This window comes from Lontra canadensis, unplaced genomic scaffold (assembly GCF_010015895.1).
Source record: "Lontra canadensis isolate GAN:19392208 unplaced genomic scaffold, GSC_riverotter_1.0 scaffold2, whole genome shotgun sequence".
NCBI classification, from domain to species: domain Eukaryota; kingdom Metazoa; phylum Chordata; class Mammalia; order Carnivora; family Mustelidae; genus Lontra; species Lontra canadensis.
Window position 1 is genome coordinate 64,698,574 of NW_022630996.1, and position 27,919 is coordinate 64,726,492.

Below are 27,919 nucleotides of genomic sequence, written 5' to 3' on the forward strand. Positions count from 1 at the left end.
CCTTCTATTCCACTCAGAGATGAGATCTATTCTACTTAATTTAATAATCCTCCGTGTTCTACTCTGGGCACAGTCCCAGGTGCCCTTAATTCTCCAGAGATCATCACTAAAACTTTCCTGGAGACTAAAGCAGTCAACAACAACAACAACAAAAAAAACCCAAACAAAAAACTCCCACAAAACTGTCACTATTTAAACCAACCCACTGCCCTCCCCTTAGAAATTCAACTTCCTCTGGGATCCCCAAATTGCCTCGTTAGTATCATTTATTTGGTTTCTCGGTATCTCCATATCCCTCTTCTTTCTCTTCCGGGGTTTGATCACACACAACAAAAGCCTTTGGTTGCTTTCCCTGCTTCCTCAGGGGCTTTCTGTCTGTGAGTACCCGTGCGGGCTGCTAAGCTGCTTCAGAATTCACTCTGGTCTCACGCATCAGGCCAATAAGGAATGACTTCTATCTTATTCTCTGCTGAGTTATAACAGAGCTTACAACCAGTCACAGGAAGTTCCTACTGTTTACAAATTTCCCTCAGCTCAGACAATTCTCGTGGATCTGTAGGATCGTTGTTTTAAATCCCTGAAAAGAGAGATAATTAAAAAACAGCAATCCCCAAGAGACCATTTTGAACTAGAGACAATTATTTTTTGAATTTTCAAAAATGTGTTTATATAGGGAACTACATGTTTATTTCCTTGAACCCTAGAAGGAAGCAAGCACATATTTGCTTGGTTATCAACTATTAAGCATGAAAAATGTTTCATACTTAAAATCTTTAAATTTCCTTTCTTTTCTTTTCTTTTTTTTTTTTTTAAGATTTTATTTATTTGTTTGACAGAGATCACAGGTAGGCAGAGAGGCAGGCAGAGAGAGAGAGAGGAGGAAGCAGGCTGCCTGCTGAGCAGAGAGCCCGGTGCAGGGCTTGATCCCAGGACCCTGGCATCATGACCTGAGCTGAAGGCAGAGGCTTTAACCCACTGAGCCACCCAGGCACCCCTAAATTTCCTTTCTGTCTCGAGATTTTTTTAAAGCTCAGCTATGTTTCTACATAAAAGTCACTGAGGTTGTATTAACTTTTCCCTTTTTCAGATTCTACTGACAAAGGTAGGTATCACTCCCCAGTGTTCATTATGCGGCAACAAACAAGAGCCTGAAGCTGAACTTCCCAGGAAACCAAAACGTACTTAAGGAAAGAATCAGATCATACCCCACTCCTTTCTCCAAAGCCTTCCTTTCATATCTTGCCCTAACAGATGTCACATTCCTCAAAAATCATCCCAAATCAACAGTGTCTACAATCCACTTCTTGTACTTGATTATGTCATGCAATTTATAGTTCTAGACTTTTCAAGTACTTGCCATCTTCCCATTATTATAATTCTTCCTAATGGTATTGTATATTCCTCTTGTATGCATCAAACCTAAATAAAGTGTAATCCTTTGAGCTCCAATAGCACCTGATTGTACCCATGTCCCAGCTTACTCATTAATTCCTGTTTCAAATTTCCAGCATTTCCACTATCTTGAATTACTCTGAGCCGATCGTATATATTATGAGCAGTAAGGGATCTGGGTAGGTCATGTGAATTTTAGACTGATCAGTTGCTATTCCACAAAAATCATGACCTCTAGACTCCATACCTTGCTATCTAAGAGAATGTGCTGTACCTGAAGGTCATTAATCCGTCATGAAACTTTTTAATTTAAATTAATTGACAAATCTTCATTAGAGGTTCAACAACAATCACAAACAATTTTTAAAAAGCTCCCAAAGATTCACCAAAATTAATGTTTCTAAATACTCAGTTGAATTCCATAATAAAGCACTTTAAAGTTTGTTTGTTTGTTTGTTTAACTTATCTGACAGACAGAGATCACAAGTAGGCAGAGAGGCAGGCAGAGAGAGAGGAGGAAGCAGGCTCCCTGATGAGCAGAGCGCCCAATGCGGGGCTCGATCCCAGGACCCTGGGATCACGACCTGAGCCGAAGGCAGAGGCTTTAACCCACTGAGCCACCCAAGTGCCCCCAATAAAGCACTTTAAACAACTTCTAGTTTTTGGCAAAATGCTTTATCAAGTCTCTAGAGGAATAAAGTACTATATAAGTAAGATGATCATATACGTTATCACCCAAATAGAGACACTGAAAAATAAAAACACTGAATTAGTGAAAAGAAACACGATTAATAATAACACAAAGACAACAAGCAAAAATCAAGATTGTCTTAGGCCAACCAACACGTAAGATGCACTGAACATCAAACCGGGTCCTTATACTCAGGAATGTACCTAACACTTAGGGAGGTTAATCCAAAAAGGCATCAGTGACTATGGGGTCAGAAAAGATAACTGAAAGAACTCTGCAAAGGTGAGAATGAAGATATAATTCTAGACTACAATGAAATCCAAACTCTATTATGAGGTATTAAAACATAGCCCCCAAATTCTTTGACATTCCTTATTGAGTGGTACCATCTATGTCTTCTACCCTTGACTCTGATCTCTCGGAACACCGATCAATAAAGCAGGTGAAAGTGACACTGTCCCAGTTCTGGGCACAGGCCTTAAAATGTTGGCAGCTTCCGCTTTCTGTATCTTGGAAGTGCTATTTAGGTCATCCACTCCTTACCGCTCTTTTTGCCTGCTTGATCCGTCAGTTACTGACAAAGGTGCTGAAGTCTCTCACCACAAGAATGGGTTTGTCCATTTCTCCTTTCAGGTCCACCAGCTTTTGCCTCCCATAGTTTGACACTCTACTGTTAGGTGCACACACATTTAGAATTATTGTATCTTCTTGGGAAATTAATACCTATATCATTATGTGATGTCCCCTCTTTATCCTGAAAGGCTTCTGAGTCTTCAAAAGAGTCTGCTTAGTCTGAAATTAATATAGCTACTCCAGCTGTCTTGTAAATAGCATTAGTATGACATCTTTTCTCTCTATCAATTTACTTTTAACCCAAGTCTTTATAATTAAGGTAGGTTTCTTGTAAGCAACACAGAATTGGATCTTGTCTTTCATCCACACTGACAATCTCTTTTACTTGGTGCATTTAGACCAACTATACCTTAAGTGATTTGGATGGAGGTATATTAATATCTATCCTGTTTGTTTTCTTTTTATTGTTTTGCCCCTTTTTTGCTCCCTCTTTTTCTGCCTCCTCTGATTTTAATTGAGCATTTTATATGATTCTATTTTATCTTCTTAATGTAAGGTTTATACTTTTTGAAATCTTCGTAGTAGATGTCCTAGAGTTTACACTGTACATTTCTATCTAATCTAAGTCTAGTTTCAAATAACACTGTATCAGCTCCTGGGTAGCAGAGTGCCTTCTAACAGTGTCTTCCATTGCAATCATCTACCCCTCATGGATGCCATATCTCCCAATACATTGTCACTGTTTTTGCTTTAAATAGGGCATTTCTAGTTCAACTAAGATGACAATAAAAGATTTTATTTTACTTTTCTTTATTCCTTCTCAAACAGTCTTCTTTACAGAGATCCAAGTCTCCAACCTGTATCATTTTCATTTTGCTTAAAGTATTTCTAAAATTTCTCCCAAGTCTACTGCCAATGAATTCCCTCAGTTTTTCTTTGAGAAACTTTTTATTTCTCCTCCGCCTTTGAAAGATATTTATTGGCTATAGAATTCTAGGGTGGTGATTTTTTAAAACTCTTCTCTTAAGGATTTCCCTCCACTCTCTTCTTGCTTTTGTGGTTTCTGATGAGAAGTCTGATGAAATTCTTATTCTTTTTCCTCTGTAGGTAAAGTATTTTTTCCTCTAGCTTCATTTGGGATTTTCTCTTTGTCTCTGTTTCTCCACAGCTTTAATATGATATTCCTAGGTGTAGGGTTTTTTTATTTTTTGTTCTTCTGATTTGTTTACACATAAACATATACTTGGTGTGTTCTGAGCCTCGTGGATCTGTGGCTTGGTATCTGTAATAAATTTTGGAAAGTCTTCTGCATTTTTACTTCAAATACTTCTGTTTGATTCTTTCTTCTGCTGGTATTCCAATTATCCATATGTTACACTTTTTTATATTATCCCATAGTTCTCGGATGTTTTTATTTTTCTTCTTCTTCTTTGCATTTCAGTTGGGAAGGCTGTTTTTTACTGACCTGTATTCGAGTTCTCTGACCCCTTCTTCAGCTGTGCTGAAGTCTACTAAGCACATCAAAAGCATGTTTCATTTCTGTTACAATGTTAATTCTCTTTTCTTTTGATTCTTTCTTAGATTCTTTCTTTTCTCATCTCTCTTTACATTACCCATCTTTTCTCACCTTTTGTCTACTTTTCCCATTTAGGCCCTTAATATATTAATCACGTTATTTTAAATTCCCTCTCTGGCAACACCCAGACCAATCTGTCTTTTCAGGCTGTATTTTTTCCGATCTTTTTGGATGCCTTGTAATTTTTTGTTGAAAGCCAAAGCTAAAGATTTATGTTAATCTGGCTGTGCTTACTGTTTGTTGTTCCTGCAGGTACCAGAGGCAGTACCAAATGATTCCAGGGTTTCTGTTTTTGTCTCCTCCTGACTCGAGGCTTCCATTATTAGTACTCTTCCTCAAAGAGGGTCTGTGTCTGGCTAATCTCTAAGCTATAATCTGCTGTTATTACACTGGAGCCCCATGGGCATGATGGTAAAGTATAAGGGAGTGTGAACATTCCCAAAGCTTTTGAGTGAGTCTGAATTCATTTAGTGAGCCTGCATCGTGGGATTTGACCTTCACAAGTGTTTCTCCAGCAATACAGCCTTTTTTGCCCCTTTTCGACCCTCTACTTCCTTCCCTGACTGCAGTGTTCCCAATCTATTTCCTTAAGGCCCTGACCATTACTGAGTATGGTGTCTCCCACTTATGTGAGACAGAAAGGCTGGAGAGAGTCTGAGTGGGAAAAATTCCCTTCAATCACCTGGGATAAGGCTCTAGAAAGACTTCTGCCTGCAGAACAGGCTTCTGTGATGGAAAACACTTCGGGTGTATTTTATGATGATTCTTCCTCTTCCCCTGCCAGAGCCCCAAGGGGATCTTTCCATGAACTTCACTGTGAGAACCCCAATGGGTTCCTGGAGGCAAAACCCAAGAAAGTGTGGGGGCCTATGACTGTGGTCCCCAAGAGCACACATTCTCACACTAGACCACCGCCCATCTCCAGTAACTCATAAAAATTACCATTTAAGTATCCTCCCCAGTTTATGGCTCTAGCAGCTTGTGCTCCCGGTGAGAGGATTTAGGCTAGTTCTATCTGGATAGGTCTCTGACTCTCCAGAATTTAGTACAGTGGTTTGTCCTGTGGCCTCCACTCTCTGACGAAGTGAACCAAAGTTTCTCATGTTCAGTTCGCCTACCCTCTTCTCTTTGAAAGGATAGGAGCATCAGCTTCCAAGCTTTTTGTGTTACTGGAAATGAAGCCATTAGTTTCACTTCCTATGTTTCAGGATGCTCACTCAGAGAACCCCATCACCATGCTATAAGAAAGCCCAAGCCCTGGGAAGAGCCAGCACCAACGTGCCAGCCATGTAAGCCATGTGGGCAGTGGATCCCTCAGATTTCAGTCAAGCTGCACAAAATGATACCACATGGAGAAGAAACAAACTTTTCCCGCCCTTCTCCAATTGCAGATTCGTGAGCAAAAAAATGATAGCTACTGCTTTAAGTCTTTAAGTTTTAGAGTGGTTCATTTTGTAGTAATATATAAGCAGAACATTCCTAACATGATCCTCAAGGCTTGAAGATTTCTCAAAATCTAATTCATACCAATCTCCCCTGACACACCCCATGTCACCCAGGGCTCTCTGAGTCTGTAGAACATACCAAGCCCTCCTTGGGGTCTGGCCTGAAGCACTGTTGTCCCCAAACTTTCCTTGGTTGGTCACATCTCCTTTGGCTCTAAGAGTAAGTGTATCCTCCTCAGCAAGACTGCCACTGTCCATCCATCTAAGGTGGGCTTATTACCCATCACCCCTCTCATGCAAATATATATAGCCCACTACTCTCTATCTTCTTTCTCACAACTCTCTTTTCTTTTATGCAATTTAAGTTACAGATGTGTCTGCTGGCTTTACTTGGTTTTCTCTCCCCCACTAGATGATAGGCTCCATGAAAAGAAGAACTTAGTTTTGCTTACCATGATGTATCCATCACCTGGCCCAGTACACAGAACATACTAGGGTCTTGGTAAATATCTCTAAAGGAAGGAGCTCTTTTAACTAGACATGACAAAAGAAAGAGAAAAAGAAAAAGAGCAAGAGCAAGATAGAGGAAGGAAAGAAGGAAGGGAGGAAGGAAGGAAGGAAAAATGGCAATTGCCCAGGAGTGCCTGGGTGGCTCTGTTAATTAAGCATCTGCCTTCAACTCAGGTCATGATCCCAGGGTCCTGGGATTGAGGCCCGCATCAGGCTCCGTGCTCCAGTGGGGAGTCTGCTTCTCCCTCTGCCATTCCTCCCTGCTCATACATGTGCACTCGTGCGTGCTCTCTCTCTCTCTCTACGCAAAAATAAATAAATAAAATCTTTAAAAAAGAAAATGTGAACTGCCTCTATGCATTCCTTGTTTAGATCAGGGCTTCCCGACCTTGGCACTTTTGACATTTTGAGCCAAATAATTCTTTGGTATGAGAGGCTGTCCTATCATTTGTAGGATGTTTCACACTATCTCTGGCCTCTAGATGCCAGTAAGACCACCACCACTCTCCCTAGGTTGTGAAAGACAAAAAATATTTCCAGGTATCATCAAATGTCTCCTGAGAAGCAACGTCGAGAACCAGTTGAGAACCACTGGTTTAGAACAGAAAGATGCTACTTCCCCAGCATCCTGGTTGGAACTAAAAGAATCACAATAATAATGAAGCAACTCAGGAATGTGGGTACGCTTTAAACTGAAACCAATCTTGTCATAATATCCTTCCCCTTGTCCTCCTCAAAAACCACTTAAAGTGAACTACGGGAGAGAGATTCAAGAAGACCTGACATTACAGTAATTGGAAATTCTACCCTAACTCTTCCAAAAAATTCCTCCACTAACCAAAAAAATGCCTCCATTCTCACCAGCTGGGCATATCTGATATATGACCACAATTCTGAAGACAGCAAATATCACAGATTCTTTTGAGGGTGTCCTAATCCAATGATCAAAGGACTCTGATAATAAAAAGGGCGAAGAGAGGCCGATACATTTAAACACTGTCTAATCGGAGAGTTATTTCTGTACAGTTTAGTCTAATAATTGAAATCATGCTTCTTGCCTAAACAATATCCTCATTGTCGCTTTTGTCAAAAAGATTAGGCATTGTTTGTTTATCTGCTGCAAGCTAAATGAAACCAGCTGTACGGATGAACCAGACTCCAATGCCTTGCATTCTTCCCCTAAAGGAAGTCAGGGCTGATTCTGCAATCTGAATAGACTTTTGGGGTTTTTTAATTAGCAGATTTGGTGGGTGGGCCATTATCCTCCTTGGCCTAAGTAAGGATAAGAATTCTGCTTTTTCAACTTTCACCTAGACAGAAGGAACACCCGATCTGAAAATTACAAGGCGGAAACTCGTTTACTCCATTAGCTTTTTTCTTTCTAATCCAATTTCTCTTGTTGGACATTGTAATGCTGTATTTTGTGCATTAAATTACAAAGCTAACACTGGTAGCATTATCATACTACGATGCCATTTTTATACCTTGTGATTAATAGCGCGGATACAGGCTTGATCTTTAATGCGGGTGGTGATAATAAGCTTTGGCCTGTGGACCCAAAGTCTAAAAGAAAGCCAGAGCAGACCTAATGAGAAACAGAGACTGGGCCTCAGGAGCCTCCTGCAGCAGAGCTCATAAAACATAATCAGATTTGCCTCTTTTGTGGCAGGCAACCTCTCAGGACGCTGGAGAGTGGCATGACAGTCCAGGTGTCAACACTTAAGATCAAAACTTCAGAGAACCAGGATTCCAGTGTTTTTTCCATGTGGGCATTTCTGATTTTTAGAATTCTTCAAACTCCTCCTGATAGTGTTTCAATGGAGTCGACCTTCAGGGCAAGCAGTAAGAGGCACCTCTTTAATCTCCCATATTCTGAAAAGGTGGTTAACTGCCACAGCCTTTCTCCTTGCTGCTGCTTGTTTTAATTAACAGCATTTCTTCCCCCTATTTCTCCTGGGGCTTTGAAGAGCTCTTTGAAATGTGTTTAGTAGAGTTCAGTCTTGGTTTGGCATAGTCTCTCAATTTATGAGGTCGTTTAATTCAAGCTCAATTATTCAGCACAAATTGGCAGAATGAAATGCTAAAAGAAGATTGGCACTTTCAATCACATAAATCTCATGTTACATAAAGTGAGCAAATTTGTCCATTGTTCTTACTGACCTCTGAGATAACAATTTACGGCTGGCACAAACCAGCTTAGACAGGCTTCTCTGTTGAGCAGGCTCCCGCAGGAGTAACCCTTTGGCACCGTCCCCTCAACAGAAACTGAAGATAAGCAGAAAAAAAGGACCAGAAATCAGGACCATCTGTGGGATGACTTAGTCTAAATAAGTCGAATACTCTAATTCCAGAGATGGAAAAAGGGCAGGTTTTTCCTTCTCTAAATGACACAGTGTATATGATCAAAAGCAAGCCTCTGCAACCTCACAGACCCCCTAGGTAAGTAGGAAGGAAAGAAGAGGATTCTGTTCCAGCCAAGAGGAAAGATTCATAACTTCTCAGCACTCATGGCAGGGTGCACAACGGGTGGGGGGTGGGGAACCTTCAGACATCTAGGTGAGACCTGGGTGTGCTCTGCCTGTAGATCGAGTACACTGAGCCACACACGGTCCCACCGCATCTCCAGTCTGAGGAGGCTGGCTATGGTCGGAGCTCTTATCTACGACAGCCAGGCCCTCATGGGTGCTCACACACAAAGAACCCACCCACCCTGCCAAACAACATTGCTTAAAACCAATTCCACTTTAACACTTAGATGTAATACTTTTTGTTTAATCAAAATCTGCACAATAATCCAAATGAATCAGTTTGCTTTTCACTTAAGGCTCCCAGTCTTTAACAAGTTTAGTGGAGAGTCTGATAACAGAGGGTGAAAATATATTTGTTTGGGGACCATAGCCCAAAAGAAAACTGTCCCAAGGATTTCTGTGAATACATACAGTGATGAGGGAGGCTTGATTTAAAAGCCCTGAAGCTTAGCGTTATACTTCCTAGCTCTGTGTCCTGGCAAATGGCAAGATTTCATTCTTTTTTATGCAAAATATGTCAGTCAGAGAAAGACAAATACCAAATGATTTCACTCCTATGTGGAATTTACAAAACAAATGAACAAAGAGGAAAAAGTAAGTGAGAGAGATAGAGACAGAGAAATCAAGAAACACACTCTTAACTTAGAGAACTGATGGTGACCAGACAGGAGGTGGGGGGTGAACTGGTGAAATAGGTGATGGGGACACAGGAGGGCACTTGTCATAATGAGCACTGCGTGATGTGTGGAAGTGCCGAATGACTATACTGTACACCAGAAATGAACACACCACTGTATGTTAACTAACTGGAATTAAAATAAAAACTTTTTTAAAAATTAAAAAAAATAGAAGCACATGAGGTTGTGAATTTGATCAGTCACCCCTGGAGAGAACATATTTAAAATACTTTAGTCAGCATCAGCCTCTCTTTCTTCCCTTTGAAAACCCCACATCATTTTACCTGGCCCTTTTTTACTGGATTCTAGCTCATATCACAACATTCTAATTTATGTTAAGTTATTTAGGCATATGGACCATCTCCCTCCAAGACTGTGAAGTCTCTTGAGGTCAGAATCTGCATGTGATTCACCTCTTCTTTACCTACAGTATAAAAAGGGCATCAAAACAACACAATAAACATTCATCATTAGTTGAATAAGCTAAAAAAAAAAATGTTAACAAGTCTCTTAATGTATAAAAGTCCCTGGGAAAATCCCTGAAATGTAAAAAGATGATTTTGAGGTACTAAATTAAAGACATTCGTAAATGCTATCTATTTTTAAATGCAAAGTATTATACAATGCGTAATTTTTTTAAATCTTATATTAAATGCTTCAGGGATTTAAAAGAGAGAACATAATCAGGAAACCAAGCCAGGGTAGAGATTCACAGTCAGAGTAATGACAAATTGTCTCCCTTCCCCCAAACACAAACACACACACAAAGTAAGCACAAAGTATGCTGAAAAACACTGGTTTAAAAAAAAAAAAAAACTACTCAAATATGAAAATGTGGGAAATCCAAAGCTTTTATTTAAAAAACTAAAAAGCTTGTCTGTGAGTTCTGTATGTTGACAAGTTTGCAGCACCAACCATACTCTTTAGAACCAAGCTCCTTTTTTTTTTTTTTTTAAGGATTTTATTTATTTATTGGGGAGAGAAAGAGTGAGCACACAAGCAGGGGGATAGGCAGAAGGAGAAGGAGAAGCAGACGCCCTGCTAAGCAGGGAGCCTGATGCCCAGACTTGATACCAGGGCCCCGGGACCATGGCCTGAGCCATCCAGGCACCCCTAGAACCAAAGCTCTTTACCAAGGCGGCTACACAGTATAGAGATCTCAGTCAACTTCTTCCCAATCTATGTGTCCCTGCAAGAATAAAATATTCAAGGGAATTCAAGGCAATAAAAAGCCTCTCTATTCCTTCTAAAGTTTCTAAACTGTAGCTACCAGCAATTACACCTGAATTAACAAGTACGCAAACACTGGGAGAGGGAGGGATCTGCTTTGCTTGTATTATTTAAAGAACCATGAAATAAAAAATGACTCAAGATACACCATAAATAGTAAAAGAAGAACACTGTCATGAATGCAGTGCCCAATTACTGAGGTCTGAAATGTGTAAGTGTTAAAGATTGAATTATATCCTCCAAAAAAGATAAACTGAAGTTTTCATCTCTAAAACCTCAGAATATGACACAGGTTCTTGGGAAATAGGGCCTTTAGCAGAGATAATTGAGTTAAAAGGAAGTCATGCAAGTGGGCCCTGATCCAGTATGACTAGTGTCCTTCTGAAAAGGGGATATTTGGATACAGACACACACAGGGAGACACCAGTGAAGAGGAAGTGGAGTCTGAGGTGCTGCGTCTACAAGCCAGCAATGCCGGAGACTGCCAGCTCACCGCAGAGGCTAGGAGAGAAGCTGGGAACAGATTCTCTCCCCTACAGAACCAACCACCAGAAGGACGGAACTCTGCCAACACCTTGCTCTTAGACTTCCAGCTTCCAGACCTGCGAGAAGATAAATTTCTATTGTTTAAGCCACCCAGTCTTCGGTCCTTGGTTTCGGCAGCCCTAGCGAACTAACACAGCGAGGCTGTGGCAAAATCCCAACTTGACCCGTGTGATTCAAGGTGTAGTTATAAAGCACTCACAAACTAGAAATCAGTGAGATCTCTGCAAATACCAGGCACCTCTACTACAAGATAATGATAGCTGCTCTTGGAGAAGATGCTAAAGATAACGTTTAAAGATGGAGCCGGGGTGCTGACACGTATGGGAGGGGGATGAGGAGTCCTAGAATGGGGGGGCACAACATTTCGGCTGACTATTTAAATTACAGCACTTCAGGGACACATCAAACTCAGCTCTCCAGCGTCACTAGATGGCACGTAACTGCTGGGCTCTGGCCTGACCTTGCCACCCTAAAGCAAGCAAGCACAGGCAACCTGTCCTCTCTTAAAGCAGGTGAGTGGTCAGTGGCTTTCATCTCCAGCCAGAGGAAATTAAATGCTACATGTGACCAGCGGGCTTGAAGCTGCTTGAGAAATGCTGACAAGATACATTCAGGCCTGCTGGAGTGAAGAGTATTAACTGTGCAGAACCGTCCTTCTTAAAGATTGCAGCTACTTAAAAGACAGCCATTTATTCGAGCATAATAAATGGAGGATTTTTCAACTATCTCCAAGATTTTGACATAAATCACAAAGTTCAACATTTAATAGAGTTATTAACTTACATTTGGATATCAGCTGAGACCATCTTTTTTGGGAAGGCACTTCAAAGTCATTGTTGTGTTTCCTTATAATGAAATAATATGTTTGCTTCTGTTTGATTCATGATTGCAACAAGCCAGAGCATATGTGCAAACCATCTGGAATATTCAACAAGGACCAAGGCTTTCCAAGGAAGGCCTTATACTGTGCAAGCAGTATTGTATAATGGTTAGGAAAAGAATGCCTGCAAACCAGAGAGATGTGAGCCAAAAACAAGCTTTGCCACCAACCGTGTAGACTTGGACAAGTGGCAAAAACTCCAAGCACCAGGATTCCTAGTGAAATGGAGGTGATAATTATAGGAACTATCTTTACAGGGCAACATGAGAAGTGGTGAGACAACAGATATACCATACATTATACAAAATAATTGATTAATCCAGTGTAGTGATCCTTATGTTATAAACATTAATTGCACAAGTAATTTTTATATACTAGAGAAATAACTTTTTTTTTTCTTCAGGGAAGAATATAGAGTTTCACACACAACCTCTATTAAAATTTGCTCAGCAATTTTCTATAATGCTCAGACCCTTGAGTTAAGTCATTAACAGCCCTTTTTTTTTTTAATTCCCCATCATGTTTCTTTTGCATTCAAATATTTTTTTAAAGATTTTATTTTTATTTATTTGACAGGCAGAGATAGTGGGGGAAGCAGGCTCTCTGCCAAGCAGAGAGCCCGATGCGGGGCTCCATCCCAGGACCCTGGGATCATGACCTGAGCTGAAGGCAGAGGCTTAACCCACTGAGCCACCCAGGAGCCCCACATTCAAATTTTTTTTAAAGACTTTTTTGGTAAATATTCAAAATCTCAAAATTAGTATTACTATTTGTTACTTATATTATTCCTGAATCCTTACTTACATATCTTCCTTTGTCAGAAATATTTCTGAATCTTCTTAAAAAAATAAGTAAGGTATAAGACTATATTCCAGAAAAGCCAAAGATTACCTAAATGGTCAAAATTTCCAATTATGTGTTTAGAATGTTCCTTCAGAGAATTTTCCACTACATGTTTCTATGTAATTAATTAGGTTAGAATTTCCTATCTTCCATAATGACTTAAAAGAGAGACAAAAAAAACAGGGATGGTTCAGAAAATTAATTTTCAACATTATTTGGTAATGCTATTACGGTAAGGCAAGGTTTCTATCTCCTACAGTTATTTGAGAAACAGCATTATATTTCTGCATGCCACTGAATACAGTAACTCCGCATTCTTTAATCAATAAGAGAGAGGGAGGAGGCCGATCAGAAACACAGAGGTAAGCTTTTCAAGAATCCAAACCTGTGCCCGATCTCAGGATAGCATGGGGCGGGGGTGGTGATGACAACAGGAGGGAAGGTTGTTTCTCCATGTGAAAATATATGTAGTATAATGTCAGAATACTCGGATAAGAAAAAAGAAAAAGTCTGCATTTTTTTTTAATTTAGTGATTTCTTCAGATGGAGTAAAAGCTCAATTTAAAAAAACACAAGAATGGCCAATATATTTGACTTTGTCAAATCAGTACTCTTATTCTTAAGCAAGCACTAAACCTCCAGAAGAAATTAATCATATCATTCACCTGGAAACGAATTCTCATTTGAGGGTTCTAGCCTCAGTGTTGGGGGAGAAGGGCAGGGGTAGGACAGAAAAGATAAATTAGACAAGTCTGCAAAATTGTTTGCTAGCAGGGAAAACCAATTCTGCTGATTTTTACACTTCTTAAAACAACAACAAAAACTGAGAAGGAAAAATCTACTGTATATTAAAGGAGAATTATTTAAATAAATATTGTTAATTGCTAATAACCCGTATTAAAAGAGCAGGTACATTTTCAATGTGCAATATTAAAAACCAAATGAACTTACTTGCTTTTCCCTTTGTATACTGTAGCATAAGATCCTTCCCCTAGCTTTTCCAGTTTTTCATATGAGTCAGCTTTTCCAAATTTGGGACTTGTTGGCTAAAAATGGAGCAGAGGGTAAACAAAACAGATTGTATCAAACTAATCAACAATAAATAGGCCAATTTTGCTAAAAATGTATAGATACTGTCACTTTTTAAAATAACTTTTCTCTTTTTTTTTTTAAGATTTTATTTATTTATTTGACAGAATGAAAGAGTTCATGAATAGGCAGAGAGGCAGGCAGAGAGAGAGAGAGAGAGAGGGGAAGCAGGCTCCCCCCCGAGCAGAGAGCCCAATGCAGGGCTCAATCCCAGGAACCTGAGATCATGACCTGAGCCAAAGGCAGAAGCTTAACCCACTGAGCCACCCAGGTGCCCCATAACTTTTTTCTGATGTAAGAATAATTTATTCTAAAAAACAACATAATAACTATTCAGGATACAAAACAGAAAATGCAAATAAACACAATATAGAAAGTTTACATTTACCCATGATCTATCTGTCCATCAAGAAAGAACCACCATTAATATTTTGGTATCTCTTCTTCCAGTGCTATCTATATGCTGATGGCTGCTTTTTTACATAAATGAGATTACACTAAACATACTGATTTTAACCTGCTTCTCCTGCCCCCCACTCAACATATAATGAGTATTTTCCATGTTATTATATAATCTTCTAAATTAGGGGCTGGCAGCACCAAACTACCACCTATTCATCCCACAAACTTAGAAAAGTTTCTACTTTTCTTTTTTAAAGGGGGCAGTCAAAAGAAGAATAAAATTTCTAGCATGAAAAGACTATATATGAAAATCAAATTTTAGTGTCCACGAAGTTGATTAGAACACAGTCATGCATGTTCATTTCTATATGCCTTATGACTTGAAACCTACAACAGAGTCACAACTGCAGCAGAGATGACACGGCCAACAAAACTGAAAATGTTTACTCTCTGACCCCTATTATAAATCATGACCGTGTGATATTCAGCCAGATAAAGGTACTCCTCCAACACCTCTTCACAATAATGCAAACAAATAATCAACAATGTATCACTCAGATATTACTCATTAACACAAAAGGAACTGTCTTACATATAAACCACCCTTGAAGGTTTAGCTGCAGCAAAATAACTGTTCCCGAAGACATGATACACCCCATCAAGATAATAAAAGTGCTAAAAGTGAGTAGTCTCATCCCTCCTGCTCCTGCCTCAACTTTGACCAGACAGCAAGAAATGGGGAGTGCTATGCTCCATGTCGCTATATCTATTATTTTATTTTTTATTTATTATTTTCATGTCTATTATTTTCATGTCGCTATAAAAAGGTAATATCAAAACATATCAGAAAATGATAATTATATGAGGAATTAAAAGCATCTTAAAGGATCATCCAATCTCAGTCATAAATGCATAAATAATTGATAAAAAGTTGCTGGTGATTGTAATACTGCATAATTAATGAATTCTAGAAGCTCAGGAAAAGAACCTCTTGCAGAAAGTTTATAGCACACTATCCTTGAGCATGTGCTCTTATACCACTTACAAAAAACATAACATCCTGGGAATGGATCTGACTCCCATCATTTATAAAGACACCATGTGTCAAGTGGAACACACGCTTCTTACCTCCTTCCCACCCAAAATGCCGCAGTGACTGAGAAGATAGTTTTCAAAAACAATAAACCAGAAACAGGAATGGGAAACAAGAAAGGATGTTAATACTTGATCAGAAATTTTGAGAAATTCTGAAAGACAGACAGTAAACCAGAATCAAAACTTCAGAGAAAAGACTGGGGTGACCTAATGCCCCAACCTGGAGAAGAAGAGTACTACAAAGAAAAGAAGCAGGAGTCTCCAGGTAAATGTGAAATTAATCAGCACAGCTGAGCACGGGGTGTCCCAAGCAAAGTGCAGGGACATCGGCACAGAGGAGACAACTGAGAGGATGAGTATTCAGGGCAGAGGGGCAGAGCAAGGACGGAAATAGCCACTGCCTAGAAAAAGGATGAGTATCCCCCCCCCAAGCTGTAATCCCTGCTCTCTCACACGATCACCACAGATGATTTACAGAAAACCAAATAAGCTGACAGTAATTCTAAAATACAGAAATGAGTATATAATCAAAAATCACTAATCCTTTCAGGGAAATCAATACCTGGGGAAAAAGGCATACTACTTAATGGGCAGGTAAACCAAAACCTGGGTAAGAGAGTTGACATTGCAAAGAATAACTCTGAATACAAACACCCGGTATGTTCAGAGACACTACAACATTTAAGAAGAAACACTTAGAAATCTAGAGATTAAATATTTAATCAATGAAATAAAATATTCAATGGGCAGTGAATAAAAGAATAGACATTCATTAAAAAGTGATAAGCTCAATGTTTGAAGAGAATTCTCCTAGAGAACTTTAGGGAGAGGTTGCATCTAAATAGAAAAAGTATCCAATTGGCAAAATATTCTCACAGACAACAATGACTGCAAAAAGACAGTTCAGCAACATTTTCAAAATAAATAGTGGAAATGATTCTGAATCACTAAAACTATACTCAAAATAGTCCTGTCGGGGGGATGGAAAAGCTGCAATGTTGCCATCTACAGAAAAAAAATCTGGATATAAAATTCTGTATTCTCTCGATATGAGATGTAGTTGGAGTGATAGGCGAAGTGCAAAAAGGCAAGGAACACTAGGAAAAAAGAAGCAACGGCAGGCTGAGATGTCTTCCATTGATCAGGACAGACTGCAGAAGCTGAGTAACTCCAAATGCATATGTTTTACTATGTTTCTTAACTCTTCAAAGGTCGTCACAAATAACATGAATTGGATACACAAATCCCAGACAAATTAGGGAGAAAGGAACAGAAGGACACCATGTCATGAGGAGAGGGATGAAATAAAAAGTGAATGGTCAGAGGAAGGGGGTGCTCAAGAAGAAAACGCGTTAAGTAAAAGTTCATAAAATAAGAACTTAAGTTTAACCATATTGATTGTGTAAAACATAGCATCAATTGGATTGATTATAATAAAAATAAATGATCAAATTTCCTTTATTAATAGAAATTTCTCAGATTGAAAAAACAAAGTCTAGCAATATGCTATTAAGAAGAGGTAAAATTAAAATGAGTAAATCTGAAAATACAGCAAAAATGTAATTTTACAAAATAATGCAGTATCGCAATACTGATGGACAAGATAAAATTCATAAACAACAAATAGATTAAATTAGTAATATCATAAAAATGAACATTAATAGCCACAAATACTCACAAACTAGTATGAATCAATTAGCATAGTTTTGAAATGTACAAAATAATTGCTGGTAGCAGTAAGATAAGAAATTGTCAAATTCATGGTGATAATGGGCAACAAACATACATCACTCAGACATCAACAAAGCAGGCAGACAAGTAATAAGTAAGGGATTTATGAACCTGAATATGAGAATTACCATTTTAATCTAATACACATATTAATATATTCTTTTCAAGCACATATTTAACATCCACCAAAAAAATGACCACATTCAATATCCAAAATTGCAGAAATATCTTGTTACTTTTCCTGAACACAATGCAATGTAATTTGCAATTAAGAATAAAAGGAAAACTTAAATAGTTTAGCTGTGTGAGTGAAAAAGAAAATGAAAATTGAAAATTCATAAATAAATATGTGGCACAGAAGCCGTGGCATTTTAAGACCCAGGGATATAGCCGAATCAATACACACAAGAAAATATAAACACATACACACATACTAGAAGAGAAGAAAGGCTGAAAGTAGTATGAATTAGACATACTAAGAAGAGATTAATAAAGACAGTGGACCACGTATTCTCTTCTTCATAAAACTTGTAAGGTACAAACCATGTGTTGAGTTGAATCAAGTAAAACTTAATGGAAAATTACATTCAAAATCTCCTGACTAGTCCTGTGTGGGTTATGTTCTCATGCATTTTTCATCACCGGGAAACAGCTTGCGAATGTCACACTTTACCATCACCCTCCTGAGCCCAAGTTTTAAATAGAAATTTTAAAACCTATATTAAACTTCAGTATAAAATGATCTTCAATGGGGAAAATATTGTGTTCACAGTTCCACTCTAAATTATTTAAAATTAGAATGAGAAGTCTATGTTTGCTTTTGTGCTCCTTTAAGAATAAATCTAATCTAAGTTCAAGAAAGAAGCAGCAGCAGAAAATTACCTCTTTACTCCTATTAGGAGATAAACTGCTAATGTGTATTTATAGCAAGTACAAGACACAGTCACACAACACTGGTAAAAGAACAGGAAGCCAATATTTCATTTTCCTGAAAAGGCACAAATAATTTTCTAAAATATTTCACTCTTCATAAACTGCCTTATGTATTTGAGTTGATGTGATTGTTTGAAGATACAGACCATACTATATGTTCTATGTGAAGAAATAGAATTGAGAAAATCAGAAAAACAAGGAGAATATGCTTTTTAAAAAAAACACACCCCATTTATGCACAAGAAATTCAAGTAACAGAAGATGCAAATAGTGCAAAGTATTCTATTTATCTAATTAAGTGTATTTGGATACATTAACTACCATGGTCCATATACACCCTATTAATACATGCTGGCAGAAAATTAATACTTTGCCACATCTGATGCTAAGGCAATCAATGTTATTCTTCCTGTGAAACCAATATGTATACATTGTAGGAATACACTGTCATCTACAGATCAATCATGCTAGCTTCACAGCTCCATACACATATAACGTCTCTCTAAAAAATTTTATCTACAAAAGAATGGGCCTATGGAATAGGGCATAACTTTAAGATAGTCTGAGCTTTAGGATTAGAGTCTTGTAAAGTCAGTTCCCTATTTTAAATGACCAGAAATTTTCTGATCTGTAATTACTACACATGCAAATAAGGAATCCACCTGCGAAGTCATTAAAGAGGCCAATAATAAAATCCTGCCCATCAAATGAGTGAAAGTAAGAGTAATTCAGAAGGAGAGGTCCTATTTTGTTTGCTAATTAAAGTTCAGGCCCTTGGTTTGCCAATTTTTTTTCTTGCAACTTTATTAAATCATCACATTTAAACAGAAGCTAGATCAAACCCGTATGTACTCAACCCTAAATAGTATCTTTGCCTCTTTGCTGTCAGGTGCATAGGTGGACTGGAAACAGCTTCATGGGGCAACTATTCTCTGCTTATCACTTCCCTACTAGAGTGCAAGCTTAAGATAGCACTTTAGACAACTGGAAATACTGAGGGCTAATCAGCAATTACCAACCAACACTACCTGCACAGAGATGTGGAATTTAATGAGATAACGTAAATATATATTTTTTAAACTAGAATAAAGGTACAGAGAACCATCAACTGTATGGACCAATGGAGGGGAACACTGGCACAGATACTGAAAAAATGAAGATAATATTCCAGCTGAATGGTGCCTGCCACCCTGCCATGAAAGAGACGTTCTCAGCCTTTGCTAGCTCTAGTTCACTGTTTGTGTAATTAACAATGGCAGCTAGTTAATATCAAGTGTTTGCTATGTGCCTGGCTTTGAGTAATCACTTCAAATACAGCACCTAAATTTAATCCCCGTAACATCACCCTGAGGTTGGTTCTATTAGTATCCTCATTTGAACATGAAGATTTTAAAGACTGGAGAAGTAAATAACTCATCTAACATCCTATAGCTAAAGGGAGAGCTAGAAATCAAACGAAGTTAATTAGAATCAAGGATCTATTTTCTTTACCACTACTCCATTGGTGGAATCTTCCCATGAAGACCTAATCCTCATGGAAGAGGCATTAGATTATGAATAAATTTGTCATCTACTGAAACCCCACTCCTAAAAGCAGGGATGGATTTTTTAACTGCATTTTTATACACTGCATGAGTATACCTCTATGTTCATTCTAATGATACCATGACAAGGCTATAGGAATGTTTACAGTTTCATACTGAACTCATGGAAAATTGATTTTAACCTTCATATATAATCCCTTGCTTAAATTACTGTTGACGCCCTGAATTAGAGGAAAACCACAATATGCACTACTGTATTATATTATAATTTTGAGAGTGGATGTGAGGGTAAGGTAGGAAGCATTTGTGTGACCTAATTAAACAAGAATTTCAAGTGAAATCTTCCTTTGCTAATTTTCCTTCTGCCTTTGATCTCAGAAAGAGGCTCTATCATCCTGTATGTCTAGCCTGATTACACAGTCACACTAAGGTAATCCACGGTTGATACATAACATGATTAGAAAATAGATCTAGCTGCTACACAGAGAGAGAGATCCAAGTGCCACAGGTGATAACAACCGAGGAGGGGGCTTGGTTCTATCTAGGAATGTTCTAGTCAGCACAAGAAGGAGGCAATACCAAGATAAGACACCCTTCTTCCCCCCTACCCCATTGATAAACACCTGAGAATGGAAGTAGGACTCTCAAGCCTGCTCCTTCTTTCCCTCTTCAGACTGGGCCTGCCTATCATGGATACAGATTTATCTGGAGATGGGAGGAGGTACATTTGGAGCACTCTGTGGTACAATGTATACAGGGCTTTAAATATGAATTTCTGAAAATATGTTCTCTTTAAGCTTAGCTTATGATAGCACAGCTCAATGAAATCCCTTCTAAATTGGGCAAGTAAGACAGGCAGTCTCCCATAGCACTTTCAATAGCTCTAACTATTGAGGAGCACAGCTGGGATGGAGGAGGTGGTAGGAAAAGGGGAAAGAAAGCGTGCCCTGCCAGTGACAGTAACAAACACTACCCAGGGAGGAAGCCCAGGAAGATCACATACTCAAGAAATGTCTGAAGTAAATAAAAGTTGTCAAATACCTCTTGAAATATACCAATTCAAATAAAATCACAATTTTGAAGTGCTACCATCTAAACAAATTCAGGAAGTATACAGATGAATGTGATAGTCTCTGAGGTCAAGGTATTCTGGGTTTCTCGATTTGAGTCAGGATTCCTAGCAATGACCAGTATGTGAACAGGGGAGAGATATATACCCAGTTGGGAAGACGTTGTATCATATAATACACGCATCACAGTAATCCCAAGAAAAAAGAGCAGCTATCCTGTTGTCCTCACTAAAACAAGGACTCAATGCAATGACACACCTGTGCTCACTTTCTCCCTCCTCAACAGTGCTCTCAGAGCCTATTCAATGTAACTAATACTTCAAAGAAATAACAATAAAATAAAGATACAGCATTAATCTCGCTGGCCCTTGGGTAAAGGGACTATTCTGGTGTCTATTAGCCTTTAAAAATTTTTGTAACAAAATATGTCCTAAAGTTCCCATGCCAGTGGGTATGAAATGATCAGACCCATACACTATCGAATGGGCTATAGAGTGGTATTACATAGGAAGTGTTACTGCCTCCATTTTCTGCCCAATAACGAATCCAAAGGAAAAGAGTCTTTCCATAAAACAGAGTATCATAAAATACCCTCTTCCATTGCAACGGGGGAGAGAGCGGAAAGGCAGTAGGTAAAAAGAACTCAGAATAAAACAGAGTATTATAGCACCATGCTAAAAGAGAAAAGAAACCATTTCCAACTTGAGGAGAAAAGAGCAAAGGCATTTTTTTCTAAGGCATATTGAATGGAGGCAAAAACTCCTACAAAGAAAAGAAAGCAAAGCAGCTTCCACACAAAGTAATATAAGTGGTCTGATATATAAGAAAGACTTCCTGGGGTAGAACAGGAAAGGGTAAGCCCAGTAAGAAACTCAGGAAAGAGAATCTAAAGGAAACTAACAGTAAGAAACAGTGGAAATTTCTAGTTAAACATGGTGGTTTTAACACATGTATTTATCTCTCCCCCTCACGAGTCTGTACTAAATTGACAGTAAAGTCATAACTCACAACAGCAAATAGAACAAGTAAGAAGAATGCAGACAAGATACAAAAAAAAAATTGGAGATGGGAAACAGATGGATGGGAGGCCACTGGCAAGGACAATGACCAAAGGCATAAATCAAGAAATCAGAATCCCAGAAACACTCAAGAACTGGAAACTGAACCTCAACAAGTGGCCAAAAGCGAAGTGCTTAGTTGGAGTGGGTTTAAAGAACAGGTCATTGCCCTGGGAACTTGCCTTTCTCAGTCAGGTGTCTGCCCTACGCTGAACCCTGGCAGAGGCTATTCTCTGAAGAGGATGAACCACACAAGTCAGAACTGGGACAACAAGTACAGTGGAAACCACGACGAAGAGTCATACTGAATGGAAACAAAGCACAACAAAGTTTGTGTAGGACTGGGAGACCCTGGGCCCCTTCTTGATCATCTCAGAAAAAGAGCAGTTAGGCTTTCATATCCTAAAAAATCGACTAGTAAGTTTGCTCTGGGGGATCAACTCAGCCAAGGAAAAAAGATGGATTTATACTGACAATCTGATAGTTCTCCTATGAAATGACTAGGTCTTCTCTAACATTCCCTACGCTAAGGCCTCCACTTGACAAGCACCGGTGGCACAAAGAACTTCCTATCAACTATTTTGCACATTATTCATAATATGAACTCAGTCAAGAGTTCTTTCCAAAGGCATGATCTAGACTCACCAAAATTAAAAATCTCATCAGACAATGCAGAGACCAAAAAAATAAACAGAAATAAAGAACTCAATGGAAACTCAAGATCATTTAGGAAGTATAGTAAAAAACAAACAAACAAACAAACAAACAAAAAGAACTCTTCAAAATTCCCCCAAGCTATATTTAGTATATTCAATTTTAAGATAGGAGACAATATATTATTCACTGAAAAAGAACAGGTTGATTTTCAAAAGAACATTTGAAGAGAAAGTGCTTTTGGAAATAATATTAGCACTAATTAAAAATTTAATTGAAGCATGAAAAACTTTTTAAATGTCTAGAAAGCAGAGAAAATCAGAAAGAAAATTAACAAATAAATAATAAAGAATATTTTCTGAAACTGAAAGAAATTAATTTCAAAATTAAAAAGATTCCCTGAGTACCAAGAAAAAGGTCCACATCAGGGATGAAAACAAAGTCCTAGAAGTTTCCACAAAGAATGAGTTAGGAATCAGAATAGTCTAGGGCTTAAAATAACAATAAAGGGACCTAGAAAAGAACAAAGCAATGTCTTCAAAAGGCTATGAAAAAAATTTATTTTCTAAACTAGAATCCTAAACCCAGATAATTAATCAAGTTACCAAGTATGAAAAATGGCATGGTCATATGCTCAGTGACATAAACCAAGAACAAGAAAGACACATGGCCCAAAGCTTAGGTATTTAACATAAAAATGATAGAAAAGAAACTTTTCAGAAAGATGGTGAACTTTTCAGGAAGATTTTCAGGATAGCAGGCTTGGAGATCAAGTAGTCTAGACTAGATTAGAAGGACTGACAACTTCAAAGACAATCTCAAGGGGAGGAAAAACTGATAGGTTACCCGATTTTGATTTGTTTCAGAAGTTTCATAGTTTTACTAAATAATCTGGGACCTCAATTTGTAACTGAAATTGTAATAATTATATCAATTATGAATAAATGAAGAGAAAGCAATTACAACTAAGAAAATCTAAAAGTTATGCAAAGAAGGATAAAGTTGCTAAATCATTATGTTGTACATCTAAAACTAATCAAACACTGTGGTGTCCACTATACTTCAAGAAAAAAAAATTTTTTAAGTTACTCAAGGAAAGAAATTCAATCATAGTATGTCATGTGGCTTTTACAGCAGCACAAGATTACAAACACCATGTATTAAGTCAAAAAGCAGGGGAAATACATTTGGGGATAGGAACACAACAGAGAAAATCCTCTCTTGATGTGTTCCTCTGTACTCTGTAAATCGGTGGTTAGATCTCGAGGCCTGCTCAGATTCAGGTTTAATTTTGTTGGTGCTCTGTGTAAACTTCTGTCAGGACATCATAATGTCTGGCTATTGCTCTTGGTGATGTCCGCAAATACTGACAATCATTACCTACATGTATTACTTCACCAGGGATTACCAAATTGTGATTCCTAAATATATTACTCTTTCTTGATGTAGTAGTGGGATTATTTTTAAAAGATAAATTCACAGTCCCCTCCCCCCATCAAAAACCAGGTTACCACGGGGTAAATTTCACGTAGGAATCACAGAAAATAAATGCTTACTCATTTGCTTTATTTATCAGTTTTCAATAGTGGTTCCTGCTTTTATAAAGGTTTCCTTTGGGTTTTGTATGCTAATTTATAACCTATTTCTCTAACTTCTCTCTGTTTAGAGTATTTTCATTGATTCTTTTGGATTTTCCAGATACGTCATCAAAAATCTGCAAGTAAAGATAATTTCACCTCCTTCTAACTTGCTTTCATTATTTGTAACAATGTTATTCTGCTCTTTTGTCTCTTTTTTTTTCTCATGATTTCGTATAGGATCCAACCAATAATTTTTCTATTGGTTATTTTAAGTAAAATTAATTATTCAGTAGTTTAAGACAGGGGTGTGGCCAAGATAGCTTTTCTAGCTTCCTGGAATAAAGTTCTTTCATCTGTTTCACAAAGTTAAAAAATAAAGACAATCTAGCACACACTGAGATCTTCCCTCATCTGTTTTGCTCCAACATTTCTTTCTGGACCATGCCTTTCCTTTGCACCCCCACTGAATGGGACCTACACAGAAGTCTGCTTGAGCACTTTCTATTCAGTGCAGGGCTTTGTCCTGGAATGGTGCTTCAATTTGACAATCTAGAGAAGCCACAGAAAGGCCAGCAGACTACTCCAATATCAGTAAACTACCCTGGTCTCCTTGCACTCACCTACTCACAGAAGCCATCAAAGTCCCTCCCAGTTGCTGTCACTGTCCTAAGAATGTCCCAACAAGTTGCCAATATGTACCTGATGGCAATGGTGGGGGGGGGAGTGTTTCTGAGAATAGTCTCAAAGAGGAGTAATCCTTTCCCCTTCCCTGATTTCCATCCTCACACTTCCTAATACCATGCAGTTCTGAAAACTGTACATGGTCTGGTCTCCCTCACTTCTATTCTGAGGTGCATGGAGATACTTGTCAACTGTAGTTGTTGTCAATATTACCCACTGGTTTTGTTTTTACTATACTAGTTGTTCTAGCCATGAGAGGAGTTTCAAAACCTATGCCACTGCGATCCTCCCAGACTCGTCTATTTCATCTTTTAAGTTATGTTTCAGCATTACTTTAGTAAAGATAACATGGAACTTTAGAGGAACTACAAAAAGCATCAGGCAAGATTCAACTTTCCTTGATAAGAACCGAAACTAATTCCTTATTAAATATTAAAAATATGGAAACTCCATGGTCATCATTTATATTATGATGCACACACTGATGTTTAAAACTACATGACCCCCAGTAGCAACAAGCACAGCCAGCACCCACAACCTTGTTTCTAACTATCACTTTCCAGTAAGAGGAACTGAGATTCTTTGCAGATATGGCTGGTTTTAGATCTGGGGTTGAGAAAAACACAATGTAAGCCAAAAATGTCTTATAGGACCAGAAGGTAAGGACGTGTTCAAAAAAACAAAGGGACGAAGACATCTCAAAAAGGCGTAAGAGCCAACCTAAAAGAGCTCACAATGGCTAAAGTAGAAAGAATCTGAGCAACAAAAGAAGAAATGCACCAGCAGATCATAACTAGTATTGAGATAAAATACAGGACAGCTAGTTACATTTACATTTCAGATAAAAGGTAAATAATTCTTTAGTACAAGTATGCCTCACTGCAATATCTGAAAATGCCAATTTCTATATATCATTTTAGGTTGATATATAATACTATGATAACTACATAGTAAAATATATATAATTCTCTTTCCATAACATAGGCTTAATCATTCCCAACAACTTCTTTCTTCTAAAATGCTACTAAATCTAAAAGTTCTCCCAGGAGTTAGTGATGTATCTGTGACCTAGACAGACGCTACCTCACGCTCACAGACAAGACTATAGGGTCAGTTTGAGAAAAAAGCAGATAATCAATGCTCCTCACAAATGCTGCATTGATAATATTTATTTTGGCTTCATTAACACAAAATGTGACCAGATTTGTGCAGTGTCATACAGTTTAACTGAATTGAAGTGTCAATACTCTTCTAGCAGTTGACATTTCTGGCTCTGTTTGCCCTCATCAAATTTAATATTTAATATTTGTAGAATGGCATGTTTCTTAGCAGGATGATAGAATCAAAATTCTCTTAGCATCCTCCTCTTACCTTTTAAACTCTTAGAACATCTACTCAGAAGGTTCTTAAGTGTAAGCTAAATCTGAAAAGTACTTAATTCTAAAAGATCATAAGGGTTTTTACAAGGCTAAATGCAAGCCGGTTTTAGAAATATAAGTTTCAGTAAAAATTTATGGTAAAAAATTCACCTCAGAACTTTGTATCTTCTTAGGTCAAAAGGCAAGACTTGCCTTAATTTACATGAGTAAGAAAATTTCATTACAATGAACAGGATTTCTCCTTAAGGAGACCAATTTCAACATCTAGCTCTTAAATTTTAAAACAGTTACACTGGGGGTGCCTGGGTGGCTCAGTGGGTTAAAGCCTCTGCCTTAGGCTCGGGTCATGATCCCAGGGTCCTGGGATCAATCCCCACATCAGGCTCTCTGCTCCTTGGGGAGCCTGCTTCCTCCTCTCTCTCTGCCTGCCTCTCTGCCTACTTGTGATCTCTGACTGTCAAATAAATAAATAAAATCTTTAAAAAAAAAAAAAAACAGTTACACTGAAAACAAACTGGAACAAGACAAGTGAATACATTTGAACATTTACTCTGAAATGACCTTCTTTGTGAATTTGCCAAACCCAAAACTATATTGCCCACAAAAACAGTAAAGTTCAATATCCTCTTCCAAGGGTTTGAAATACCAAAGGATCTTTCATTATAAATCCTCTAACTGGAAACAACTAGGAAAAAAAAGATTTTTCCAAAAATTAGTCGAATCATTTCTCATTTGCTTGCTGGGTACTTATGAATAAAGAGTCTGTATATAGATTTGTGCTCTCTCTTCCCCCCAAAACACTAAACCACCCTGAGAGAGCGCACATAATAAGGCACTGAGAAAGCCCCTTGTCCTCTTCCAGCACAGCAGCCATGACTATAAGAGGGACAATCCTTCAGCTTCCCGGCTGGAAAAGAAGACTGCACTCACCGAGCTGGGACTGGAGTGCCGCCTAACTTTGGGAGACTCTTTGCCAGTGGAGGAAGACTTAAAGTTGATGCAAGCATTGTTCTCCGAATGCACCCTCTTCACTTGATTAGCTGGTTTCTCAAATGGGTCAAAAGTGCTCTGTGTCCTCTGAACCCTGACTTTTTTATCCTCAGGAATTGTGTCCAAGGGTTTGATCACTGAGTCCATTCCCTGGCAGTTCCGTGTAGACATCTTTGTGACACATATCTAGGAAAAAAAAAAAAGAAATTCAAAACTCCCCACTGAAACTTTAGTATCATGAAACACTAGATTTATTATTCTAGAAAGCATGCTGATTTCCATTTCAGGAAATACCCAGAAAGTCCACACTCTGAAAACAATACCAGCTTAAATCCCAATATGAAAAATTCCTCATAATTATTCTGCTTCTAGGGAGACACTAAAAATGCTGTCCATAAAATCGGAAGCTTAAGGTTCAGACTACTAGTCCCCTAATGTGGTTCTTGACCCCTGTCCCAATTTTTACCACCTGCCTGCAAACACAATGATTCTGAATCATTAGGAAGTTGGACAACTTGCCTTAATAATAGTAATTTTTTTTTAAATCAGTTGAGCTAAATCAGATGGGCATTTTAACTAACAGGTCATCATGGAAGTAGCGAACACAGCTAGAGGAAAAGATCACCATGTATTTCAAAAGTAAATCCATTCTATCCTAAGTTCATCTCCAAACTGGAATATAAAACTTGAGCATATAAAAGAGGTAATGGTTAGAGATGTTGAAAAATTGAAAACAGTATTTTTTCTAATACCAAAACTAATGGATGCATAGAAATAATGCTGTAAAAGAGAAACACTGAGTAGCACTCATTTCAAAATCCA

At 38.1% G+C, this 27,919-nt stretch overlaps 1 protein-coding gene across 6 annotated transcripts in view; it reads right to left on the minus strand.

Annotated features, from left to right (window-relative positions):
• The window catches only part of CDK14 (cyclin dependent kinase 14), a 582,313-nt gene that overhangs the window by 408,644 nt on the left and 145,750 nt on the right, over positions 1-27,919 (minus strand). For all 6 annotated transcript variants that reach the window (XM_032875564.1, XM_032875554.1, XM_032875517.1 and 3 more), the window contains 2 exons: positions 27,038-27,283; positions 13,843-13,937 (listed from right to left, as the gene is read on the minus strand). In XM_032875564.1, the coding sequence (XP_032731455.1) occupies positions 13,843-13,937; positions 27,038-27,283 (341 nt within the window). The remainder of the gene's footprint in view (positions 1-13,842; positions 13,938-27,037; positions 27,284-27,919) is intronic.